At 40.8% G+C, this 13472-nt stretch overlaps 1 protein-coding gene across 1 annotated transcript in view; it reads left to right on the top strand.

The window, feature by feature from the left end:
• The first annotated feature begins 9109 nt into the window (after positions 1-9109).
• Positions 9110-13472, top strand: part of evx2 (even-skipped homeobox 2) — a 5027-nt gene continuing 664 nt past the window's right edge. The window contains exons 1-3 of the mRNA XM_024003672.2: positions 9110-9964; positions 10331-10566; positions 11245-13472. The exon at positions 11245-13472 is cut by the window's right edge and continues 664 nt beyond it. Coding sequence (XP_023859440.1) covers positions 9559-9964; positions 10331-10566; positions 11245-11859 — 1257 coding nt within the window. The 5' untranslated portion in view covers positions 9110-9558 and the 3' untranslated portion in view covers positions 11860-13472. The remainder of the gene's footprint in view (positions 9965-10330; positions 10567-11244) is intronic.

Raw genomic sequence — 13472 nt, 5'->3', positions numbered from 1 at the left:
GTGGCTAGTAGTATTACAAAAAGATAATGATTATTATTATTATTTTAACAGGACAAATCTGAGGGGACAAGTGCACCTGTGCCACCTATGGGCATGACACCTCTGTTGTCCCCCAGCAAAATTTGTCTACATTTAGGCTATTATTTATATGTGTATTCCACACTATGTTGAGGTAAAAAATCTGAGTATAATGCTTGTGTCAGTCCCAATACACGTTCATGTCTTTTACAAAGGGAAACCCAGTCTCTAGCTGCCCAGTGACGCAAGCTAAATGCCTTCTATGCTCTCTGCAAGGCAAGCAACACTGAACTATGCATGAGAGCATCAGCTGTTCCAGACGACTGTGTGATCACACTCTCCGTAGCCGATGTGAGTAAGATTTTTAAACAGGTTAACATTCACAAGGTTACAAGGCCATACGGATTACCAGGACACACATTCAGACTATGCGCTGACGAGCTGGCAAGTGTCTTCATTGACATTTTCAACCTCTCCCTGACCCAGTCTGTAATACCTAGACCATAGTCCCTGTGCCCAAGAAAGCCAAGGTAACCTGTCTAAATGACTATTGCCCCATAGCACTCACATCTGTAGCCATAAAATGCTTGGAAAGGCTGGTCATGGCTCACATCAACACCATCATCCCAGACACCCTGGACCCACTGCAATTCATATACCGCCTCAACAGTTCCACAGATTACGCAATCTCTATTGAACTCAGCGTTCAACACCATAGTGCCTTCCAAGCTCATCACCAAGTTAAGAAGCCTGGGATTAAACAGCTCCCTCTGCAACTGGATCATTAACTTCCTGATGGGCCACCCCCAGGTGGTGAGGGCAGGCAATAACACATCTGCCACGCTGACCCTTAACACTGGGGCCCCTCAGGGGTGCGTGCTTAGTCCCCTCCTGTAGTCCCTGTTCACCCATGACTATGTGGCCACGCACGACTCCAACACCATCATTAAGTTTGCAGACGATACTACAGTGGTAGGCCTTATCACAGGCAACAATTAGACAGCCTACAGGGAGGAGGTCAGAGATCTGGCAGTGTGATGCCAGGACAACAACCTCTCCCTCAACGTTAGCAAGACAAATTAGCTTATTGTGGAATACAGGAAATGGAGGGCCAAGCCCGCTTCCATTCACATCGATTGGGCTGTAGTGGAGCGGTTGAGAGCATCAAGTTCCTTGTGTCCACATCACATGGTCCAAACACAACAACACAGTCATGAAGAGGGCACGACAACACCTCTTCCCCCTCAGGAGGCTGAAAAGATTTGGCATGGGCCCTCAGATCCTCAAAAAGTTCTACAGCTGCACCATCTTGACTGGCTGCATCACAGCTTGATATGGCAACTGCTTGGTATTCAACCACAAGGCGCTACAGAGGGTAGTGTGTATGGCCCAGTACATCACTGGGGCCAAGCTCCCTGCGATCCACAACCTCGATACCAGATGGTGTCAGAGGAAGGCACTAAAAATTGTCAATGACTCCAGCCACCCAAGTCATAGAATGTTCTCTCTGCTACCGCATGGTAAGCGGTACTGGAGCACCAAGTCTGGTACCAAAATGCTCCTGAACAGCTTCTAACCCCAAGCCATAAGACTGCTGAACAGTTAATCAAATGACTACCCGGACTATTTGCATTGACCCCCTTATTTATTTTGCGGACTCACTCTACCCACACACACACACGCACGCACGCACGCACACACACACACACACACACACACACACACACACCACACACACACACACACACCACACACACACACACCACACACCACACACACACAACACACACACACCACACACTCTTTCTCTCTCTTCAAACACCCTGCTGCTAATCTGTTTATTATCTATCTTGATTGCCTAGTGACTTTTACCCCTACCTACATGTACATATTACCTCAATCACCTCAACAACTCATACCCCAGCACATTGACTCGGTACACGTGCTCCTTGTATATAGCTTCATTATTGTTATTTTATTGTGTTTCTATTTAGTTGTTGCTTTTTGTGCTCATGTTCTTAGTTTTTAACTCTGCATTGTTGGGAAAGGGCTCGTAAGTAAGCGTTTTACAATAAAGTCTACACCTATTGTATTCGGTGCATGTGGCAAATTAAAATATATTCGATTTGATGTCATCATCGCCAATTAACTGCATTACAGTTCAAAACGACTGACTACCACCACCGATTTCTGTAAGCGTGTATTCATGGAAGCCGAGGGAAGTCAGGCTTCCCAAAAAAATTGACCAATACAAACATACAAAAATATATATTTTGTCTCTCTGTGTTTCATATTTTTCCTTCAATTTGCTAGAGGCTGAATGTATCTCACTGGAGAAAACACCCGAGCGAGCGAAACAGCACCCCTATGTCTCTCTATGTGTAGGCCACCTAACTGATGCTGTCTGGTCCAAACGAGTATGACAGTGTTGCCGTCCGCAGCATTGAAGGCAAGGGAAGCAAGTGAGCATCTGGCCTCCCTTGACAAAAAAAGTATAAACAATTTGACAATCAGCGTTGAGCTAAACTTAGCGAGCTCAGCTGCGAATGGTCCTGGCCCACCAAAAAAAAAGTGTCAAGGGAAGCAAACTTGGATTTGGCGTCACTCCTATCAAATCCCATTGAGAGCATAAATCATTCACAGAAAAACTTGAACTGTTGCATCTCATTGTGTTGTTCTCCTCCGTTGGCTAGCTAGCAAGCTAGCTCAAATTAGCCCTTTCCTAAATTAGCCATGGATGGAGATAGTGATTTTGATGGTCATTTTACTTTTATTTCACCTTTATTTAACCAGGTAGGCAAGTTGAGAACACGTTCACATTTACAATTGCGACCTGGCCAAGATAAAGCAAAGCAGTTCGACATGTACAACAACACAGAGTTACACATGGAGTAAAACAAGCATACAGTCAATAATACAGTAGAAAAACAGGTCTATATACAATGTGAGCAAGTGAGGTGAGATAAGGGAGGTGAAGGCAAAAAAAGGCCATGGTGGCGAAGTAAATACAATATAGCAAGTAAAACACTGGAATGGTTGATTTGCAGTGGAAGAATGTGCAAAGTAGAGATAGAAATAATGGGGTGCAAAGGAGCAAAATAAATAAATAAATAAATACAGTAGGGAAAGAGGTAGTTGTTTGGGCTAAATTATAGATGGGCTATGTACAGGTGCAGTAATCTATGAGCTGCTCTGACAGCTGGTGCTTAAAGCTAGTGAGGGAGATAAGTGTTTCCAGTTTCAGAGATTTTTGTAGTTCGTTCCAGCAGAGAACTGGAAGGAGAGGCGGCCAAAGGAAGAATTAGTTTTGGGGGTGACCAGAGAGATATACTTGCTGGAGCGCGTGCTACAGGTGGGTGCTGCTATGGTGACCAGCGAGCTGYGATAAGGGGGGACTTTACCTAGCAGGGTCTTGTAGATGACCTGGAGCCAGTGGGTTTGGCGACGAGTATGAAGCGAGGGCCAGCCAACGAGAGTGTACAGGTCGCAGTGGTGGGTAGTATATGGGGCTTTGGTGACAAAACGGATGGCACTGTGATAGACTGCATCCAATTTATTGAGTAGGGTATTGGAGGCTATTTTGTAAATGACATCACCGAAGTCGAGGATTGGTAGTTTGGCAAGGGTATGTTTGGCAGCATGAGTGAAGGATGCTTTGTTGCGGAATAGGAAGCCAATTCTAGATTTAACTTTGGATTGGAGATGTTTGATGTGAGTCTGGAAGGAGAGTTTACAGTCTAACCAGACACCTAGGTATTTGTAGTTGTCCACATATTCTAAGTCAGAGCCGTCCGGAGTAGTGATGTTGGACAGGCGGGCAGGTACAGGCAGCGATCGGTTGACGAGCATGCATTTAGTTTTACTTGTATTTAAGAGCAATTGGAGGCCACAGAAGGAGAGTTGTACGGCATTGAAGCTCGCCTGGAGGGTTGTTAACACAGTGTCCAAAGAATATAAGAATATAAGAATATAAGAATACTTAATTGTCCATACTGGTCAATGATTATAATGGTGATTCTGATCCAACCATTAAGAGTTAATTCATACATTGTTGTACCCCTGGCCTGAGAGGATGGAAGTTCAATATGTAGCTAGATGTAGAAGGCTAATGTTAACTATTAATGTTGCCCATGAATGGAAGTTAGGCTAGCGAGTAACAATTTTAGCTAGGTAGCCTAGGACAACAAAAAATAAAAGCGTGTACTGTATGACAGAGTGATAAACAGTTTCATAAACATGAAAGAGAGGAGGATGACATTGGCGTTTCTCTGCATGTAGGGTTAGACAACATGTTTTTCTACTTGCACGAACGCGCGCACACACACACACACACACACACACACACACACACACACACACACACACACACACACACACACACACACACACATGCACACAGAAATCAGAACCATGGACAACCACATCATATTTAGCTTAGCTTACGTTGATTGAACTAAATTGTATTGGGTATCTTTTAGATGTCACTGTATTCGACTAAGCATGATTTTGAATTGTTGAAGTTGAAATGGTACTGGAATAGTGGGTGCAGCTCCTGTTTTCTTTGCGACTTACGGTAACTCTCTGTGGTTCCAAATCAATAGTTGTTTAGTGGTCCAAAAACGTCTGAAAAATGTACTTGCTTGACCATGCTGTAGATCATGTAACTGTCTGTTACTGTACATGCAATATGCTTTGTGGACTTCACTTGACAGAGGTTGCTATCGGGTTTTGTGATATAACAAGGGTGTGGTTGAATGTATTCTGCCACTGTGTCTTCTTATTGTCTCGGCCTTTAGGCCTATAAATCACAATCGCAAGGCATATGAATTAACAGGTTATGGAGCAAACAACGCAATTATCACAACACATAGGTTGTAATATATTTTTGGAGGGGGACTTGGCTTCTCAAGTGATTTTACCCACGCACCTCTACTGGTTAGAACACTTCTATGCCTAAATTCCGTCACTATAAGGAAACTGGGCCCAGCCTTCTCCACTCATATTTTACCTTAACATTAGATTTATTCCACAACACTGAAAACGGATCAGCTCCTAGCGAGATATTACTACCTGTAGCTGCAAATATGGAGGTGGCTTATTATGCTTACCCAATAATAATTCACTAGGCTAAATCACAGATTGCGCACGTAATTGCCCAACTCTTGTCACACATCATTAAACCTATTACAAACAGTACCCCCGTGGAAAAATACAACGCAATATGATTTCAATATGATTTAAATATAGGTCTATAGGGCCATGTACTTACATTTTAAAGCAGTCTTCAAATTTTTTATTTCAAACATCGTTTTATCTTTCACTTGTTTGTAACAATTGCAAATACTTTGGCAACTTTGTATTTGTGGTCAACTTCGTTCTGAAGTTATCCGCGGTCACAGTCAGACAGATAGCCTACCTAGCCTAAACATCTTGATTCTATGTTTAGCGTTGTTCATGTATGAATAAAGTGACGCAGAAAGGCAAAAAACGATGCATTTGGGCTGCTCTACAAGCGGCCTGGTTCACTCGTAGATGTGCGAAGGTTTTTAAGAGCAACGTTACTGACGAAGGCTCTGAGAAACAGCGACTACTAAATATACATCGTAATATGGTTCTAACGATGGTCTTAACGCTACAAAGGCTATGTGAAACGAGGCCCAGATTTTTTGAATGTGCGTTATTCCGCCATCCTTTTTCAATCCCACGGGTCTGCGTTCCATTGATCTCTTTACCGCATCTATATAATTACAATCTCTAAACTATGCTGGTATTATTTTGTCCATAGTTTAATTGTTTAATATATTGTAGGCTATTCTTAGCTAGAAATATTACTCTTCATTAGAAGCCACAATTCATGAATGACACCATACATGGTTCTATCTGGAACCAATGTTGGTTCAGTGAAGAAGGATCCCTAGGGTTCTGATCAAAGAACGATATACAAGGGTCCTATATAGAACTTTTAATGGTTCCATATCTGAAACAAGTGATATAACCCTTTTTGGTTCAATATGGAACCTTTTTTTCTAAGAGTGTAAGGAAAGGTCTGAAACAGGAATCATGCAACACACATCGTAGCTGCACTTCAAAAGTGAAGACGGTTATAGTTCCTTCATATATCCCGTGTTTCTGAAGGCAACAACAGTGTCACAAACATAATATACGTGTCTATGAATATTCAAAACTAGTTGAATTCCTAACCGGTCAACTCAGTCAATGTCGAATGTGAGCTTTGGATGTGAGTCTCCCGTTTGGGGCACAATGGTTGCGTTCTGTTAAGCTAATGAATAGGAGACGGCTAAACCTTCAACCACACAGACCCCGCTCTTAAGGGTGGTAGCCTGCAATGGTATAAAGTTATCACTAGATGGCTCTATCAGTTTGCATTGAAAAGGAATTCATAAATTGTGGAGACTAGACTGAATATCCACCCCAGTCAAAAGCCAGTTCCAGCGTGTTAGCCACATCTGGCCTTAAACGAATCCCTTAACGACTTCGAATTGTGCTTTCCAACCTACGGTTTTGTCTTTGACTTCTACTCAAACGGGTGTCTCACTGTAAAACTTGAGAGAAGTGAGACAGCAGAGTTTGTCCACCTAACTTCAAGGACATCATAAATGAGTCACAAGTGTAACAATTATACTTGATGAAGAGCTTTCGGGAATAGAGGTCCTTAATTTAAGTTAATTAAATAGGTCTAAAATAAAATAGATAACGCTGAATTATTCCAATGATAGCACCTAAGTATCATGGTGGCTAATGCATCTAGGCCTACAATAAATCTGACACCGAGTATATATTTAGATATAAATATGCCTCTGGTCTGACAAATTCAAATACTACAGATTGTATAAGCACATCATAATATGAATCAACCAATAATTATACTATTTGTTTCATTGTAGGCAATTTCATGAATATATAATTGTTATATTTGAGTATTGTTACAATACTCTATACGGCTTTTACTAACAAATGACAGCTAGCCTATTTCAGGTGACATAATAGTCTATTCATGGATCGTAAAGGAAAAACACGAAGGCTACATGGCTTTTATACTGACAAAATGACAGCTATATCAGGTGATATAATAGCCTATTCATGCATCAATGAAATCGGCCATTGTTCATTGTTAAGATCAAAAAACGGTATTCTAATTCCAACGATTGAGCTAGTCCACTTTATTTTTCTCAAAACATCCACAATGTTTGTGTTTTTTAATGAATGCCCTAATTCCCATTCCACTTCTACAAATATTTAAGAAGCCCATATGACACAGTTGTCATTATAAATTGGGTGGTTCGAGCCCTGAATGCTGATTGGCTGACAGCCGTGGTATATCAGACCGTATACCATGGTTATGACAAAACACCTATTTCTACTGATCTAATTCCGTTGGTAACCAGTTTATACTAGCAATAAAGCACCTCGGGGGTTTGTGGTATATGGCCAATATACCACGGCTAAGGGCTGTATCCAGGCACTCCGCATTGCGTCCTATATTTGCGTTTATTTGCGTTATATAATGAACAGCCCAAAGCCGTGGTATATTGGCCATATACCACACCTCCTCGGGCCTTATTGCTTAAAATGATCACAGTACAGAGCGCCTACAATTCTTTTAACCCGTCATATTGACTCCAAAAGGTTAGCCCATATGATTTTAGCAAGAGATGGATCACACAGTGTATAGCCTTGTACATCACGGAAAGGACTTCCGCCTCAAGTGTTGTGATAATCCAGGGAAACTCTGGGGGGCGCCAAAGGACGGGTAGACGACGTTTCCAGGCCCCACTGGTACATTACCTTACCGAATACAATATCCATTCCCGATAACCTTAGCTATAAGAGCATTCTCCCTCTAAATCTGAGACTGTTCAGGAGACAGAGCATCACCTCGACGTATTCTTAACATTAAATCGAGTTTTTCAAATAATAGAGATCTACAGGCAGCACATCGAGAGACTAATCATCACGATATTAGGCTAATACCACAATCTTTGATAACAGCAAACACAATGTAATTGCAGCCTGTCCAACATATACCTTTGACTATAGGATCATTTCTAAAATATGCACGACACCAAATAATATAAAATAAGCCTGATTATAATACAACTCCAAATCTGCAGTAAAATAGGTAATATTTTATCAGGAGGGGTTTAAATTAGCACAATTACACATCATTATTCCACGATTGAAAATAACAAATACATGAGAAAAAAACAAGTATTCGTCAGGCATAATTTAACTCGGTAGGCCTACTGAAGCAATGATGATAATATAAGACTACCTTAAAGGGTCAATTCGCAGTTGAAACAATAACAAAGCGACTCCCTGCCACTGTTTGGGTAAAAAGCAGAAGGATGGGGATGGAAAATTTAACGACTCTCAAATTCAGACAGAGTTATGGGTTCAAGGACTAACCATCCATAATATAAAAATTATATTTTTAACCATGTTTTGAGGCTATACAGTGTTTGTTTAAATTTGATTTGTTTACAAACAGTGGAGTAAAAAAAACAAGCTTATATTTTGGGTTATGATGGGGTACGACAGTTGAACTAAGCTCATGAGGCATTTAGTTATATTCTTCAAGAATCAGTATAATTAATTTATACGTATAAAAATGCATGTAGCAACTGCATATTGCCCCTTTAAAGAAACTGCTAACATCCCAAGCATATGTTATAACTTCCTATTTTATCTGCATTGTTTAAAATATAGTGTAATGATGATGTCAAAATGTATTTTTATTACAGTGAGGAGTGTAAAACAAACATGCAAAAATGATTAGAACAAATTCACATGATCATAAAAGTGAAATTCGGTTCAGAATTATCACTATCATATCTCGCATTTAAATGCTATTAAATGGATTTCACAAAATAACTTTCAGTAATAATGTATCATTCGAGAATGCCTCAGTGAAATTATCGATGGAGAAAGTGAGAATAAAAGAGAAAGACAAACAGACTGAGGGGCAAAGAGAACAGAAGGGAGAAACAATAGAGAATCAAAGCATAATGATATTCCTAAATGAAGAGGGAAATGTTGCCGCGCTCATTTTATTAATCAGACTGTCAATTTCACCCCAGAGGCCAAACCCAAGAGCAATCTTAAGCAGACTCAGATCAACCCAGGGACACGCGCTCCACTCCTCACTTCTCCTCTTCCTCTCCACTTGGATATATATTCGTCTGACCGCAGGCCGCCTCCATCATCAACTGACAGCCTTCTCGTATTTATTTGCTTATAAACCTGTTACAATAAATGATCATTCGAGCAGCGTCACGCGCACCTTAACGACGAGCAGCAACCACTTTTTGATGAATGACATTTTGGGCTAGAAAGGATGCACGGGTCATTTTAAACAGTCATTCATTGCTCGCATTGGCATTCTTCAATTTTTTCCCCCGTCTCGCTCATAAAAAGGTGTTATATTATTTAGAGACAGTTGCTGAGCTGAATGCGGATTAGCTCCGCCACAACTCATCGGAGCACCAGCCCTGGAAATTGTGTTTCTTTCTAGAAGGCTTAATGATGGAGAGGATAAGAAAAGAGATGATTCTGATGGAGAGAGGTCTGCACAGTCCCGTGCCTGGGAAAAGGCTCTCGAACCTGTCAGACTCCGCTGGAAATTCAGTGTTGGAGGCCCTCGAAAATTCTCAGCACAGTGGTCGCCTAAGCCCGAGAATAAGTTCCGCCTCGCTTCATGGAAGTCTAGGGGATATTCCAACCAAAGGCAAGTTCGAAATCGACAGTATTTTCGGTACCCACCACAACAGCGAGAATACTTCCTCCGCGGAGATTTCATCCTCAGAAAGCAGAAAGAAAATTCACTTATACCCAGAAGTTTCTCAAGACTCAGATATGAACAGTGATGTGGAGGTGGGATGCCCATCGCATCGCTCTCCGAGCCAACACAAGGAAAACAACAACAAAGGTAACATTTACTCTGAATTAAGATTTACTGACGAAATAAACATTTCAGAGAAATGTATATTCTATGATATCTTAAAACCGAAAATGGATTAGAATGAACACATAATCGTAATAACAATAATAATAATAGCAACAGCAATAATAATAATGTAGGCTTATACAACAACTAATACTAGCTAATATTTGTATCTTTCATTTTCAAATATTTCACAGATATTGCTAGAAAAAAATTGCTTGTTAATTTGTCATTTATCTTATAGGCATCATCTCGCGTGAAAACATTACATCAAGAAATGTATACACAATACAACTTCTTATATAACCTATATGAAACTATCAAATAACTTTGCATATTTATTTCCTAAAGGGTTTTCTGACAATAATTCTGGAGGCTCCAACACAAGTTCATCCTCCCTTTCCAATCATAACGGCAATGGAATGAGCTCAAACATGTCAAATGCCGAGACTAGAAGGTACCGGACTGCATTCACCAGAGAACAAATAGGAAGACTGGAGAAAGAGTTTTACAGGGAAAATTATGTCTCAAGACCCAGAAGATGTGAACTGGCCGCATCACTGAATCTACCTGAAACTACAATAAAGGTATGTTCTCTTATATGCACATTTTAATGTATATAGCTGTGCGTAATATATTCATTCAAATAATATTGTTTTACAAATAGTTAGGACTATAGACTAGGCTACAATTATATTCAGATGCACACTACATTCAGATACACACGCTGATCAACATTCATGTATCAAAACACACACACACACACACACACACACACACACACACACACACACACACACACACACCACACACACACACACACACACACACACACACACACACACACACACACACAGCCCCCCCGTATAAACTAATCCGTTGGTAATTCACAATGTGAGCAGGTGGCCTACTCGAATATAGTCTGAAATGAATCTGCAATGAATCTATGAATCTGAAAAATCACTGTCAGAGGCACTTCGTTGGACTTCATTTCTTCAACTTGCTGATTTGTTGAGCGGTCCCTAAAAATAAACATTCACAAAAAAATGTACATTGGCCTATACGTTTAAAACCCGTAATTCTATCAAACGCACATTAGCTATGTTTACGCAGTTTCTTTGTTATACTACACACGACTATTCTGAACACTGGGAGAATGCATGGAGAGTCGACCCGGTATTTTGTAATGCGTAAATACTGTGCTACCAGGCGGGTTGGATAGAATAGGGTCCCATTAAACATGAATGATAATTCTCTGTCTGTAGGTATGGTTCCAGAACAGGCGGATGAAGGATAAGAGGCAACGTTTGGCGATGTCTTGGCCCCATCCAGCAGATCCAAGCTTTTACACCTACATGATGACGCACGCGGCAGCCACCGGAAGTCTACCATACCCTTTCCATTCCCACATGCCTCTGCACTATTACCCGCACGTTGGTGTCACAGCAGCTGCCGCTGCCGCAGCTGCGTCTGGTGCTGCATCGTCACCTTTCGCTACCTCCATTCGCCCTCTCGATACTTTCCGTGCACTCTCCCATCCTTACTCACGCCCAGAGCTTCTCTGTGGCTTCAGGCACCCAGGACTTTATCAGTCACCCGCAGGCCTCAATAGCTCTGCGGCAGCATCAGCAGCAGCGGCAGCAGCAGCATGTGCAGCCGCGGTCAGCGCGCCATCAGCCACTGGCCCATGCTCGTGCCTCAGTTGTCACAGCAGCCAAGCGGCCAGTGCGCTAGGCTCCAGAAGTACCAACTCTGACTTCACCTGCACAGCATCTGGGCAAAGATCCGAGAGTGGATTTTTGCCGTATTCTGCAGCTGTCCTGAGTAAAACCTCGGTTCCATCACCAGATCAGAGAGAGGAATCTTCACTAAACAGATAACTCATCACTGGAACTTCTAAAACAAGATCAGTTGCTCATGTTTTCTGCTCTGTGGTTAGTTTATACATCCATCTATGACTCCAATATTTGGGGGACAAATAACGGTAATTCCAAAACAATTAGGCTAACTTAATTAGCAAACACTTAAATATTTGTTTTTACAATAAACAAAGATTTGCTAGGCACTAGGCTATTCGGGAAAAAAATACAAAAATGTTGCATTCAACAGAAATATAATGTTAGACGTTTTAAACTGCCAAAAGTGTGAACATTGGTAAGTGCTAAATTTACAATAATTGAAAGGACTATTTTGTTAGTGCAGTGGTGATGAAGCTTTATTTTTCTTCATTCACACCTGGATTCCTGTGCCTTAAAACCTAGACATAACTATCTAATTCAGTGATAGGCCCACGGTACTTGGTTATTAATTCGGCCCACGGTACTTGGCTATTAATTCGGCCCACGGTACTTGGTTATTAATTCGGCCCACGGTACTTGGTTATTAATTCGGCCCACGGTACTTGGCTATTAATTCGGCTTATCACATCGACTGTGATTGACTAACTAATGTTTATTGTTCGTCATTAATTAAAACAATAGTTATTTTCATTTTCAATTTTTTGATTCGTAGGCTAATCAAAATTTCAAATTAATGTCAATGAACACAAACGTATCTAAATCAAGCCACATCCTAAATTCGTTATTTATCAATTTATGTCAATATATTTTCACCAAGTAGGCGATCTAAATTCTAATAATAGCCTATACATTTTTCAAAATACCCAGTTATATCTTGGTATTAAGGCACTGTAAAAGTAACCATTGTTTCTTGTCGTCTGCATTTATCAAATAGATGCTGGGCATTGCTTTTCTCTGTTAATAAATATTTTTCCGTGTAGTCTCGTTCTTAATGTAGGTTATGGTGAGAATCATATTTACAATATGTGCCACAACAACTGATACTACTGTATAATGACCTTATTGTAAAACCCTAGCTCAAGGGACATTCCTAATCTTCAAGTAAGGTGTATAGAATTTTGCACCTCTTCTATGCTGTCAATTCTGATGTTAATAATGAGAGGATTATGACGAAAATTGCCAATCATGTACCTTGATGGACCTTCTTTGAATGCAGAATTGTAAGAAAGTTCCTCGTTCTGAGACCCGCTGTCAAGTGCTAACAACCCGCTGAGGGAAGTCATTAGACAAGACAGATAAAAGACCTGGAACATAGAACGTTGTTCTTGGTGCATATATTGTACAGTTTTAAATGTGATATTCGTTACCTGAGACGTTTTTATTTATTTATATTACTCCTTAGAGCCCCATTTCCAATCTTCGTTTCTGTTCTGAACTTGGACGAACGCCCTTTACACTTTTCCTGTTATATTTCCGTTCTTACATTGCTGATGTTACGCTGATGCGAGCAACCTCATTAAATCAAAACCGGTATTTCCATACACTGTACTCCCAATAGGGCCCCTTCACTCAGCATACACAGTAATGGGATTATCTGAACAAGCCGAAAGATCAGACAAATAGCTCTCGCATCTCTGTCTGCACTGCATAGACTACATGTAAACCTTTCTTTCATGCCATTTCTGTTACCTCTT

This window comes from Salvelinus sp. IW2-2015, linkage group LG2 (assembly GCF_002910315.2).
Source record: "Salvelinus sp. IW2-2015 linkage group LG2, ASM291031v2, whole genome shotgun sequence".
In the NCBI taxonomy this organism is placed as follows: Eukaryota; Metazoa; Chordata; class Actinopteri; order Salmoniformes; family Salmonidae; genus Salvelinus; species Salvelinus sp. IW2-2015.
This window is presented reverse-complemented; position numbering and strand designations above follow the sequence as displayed.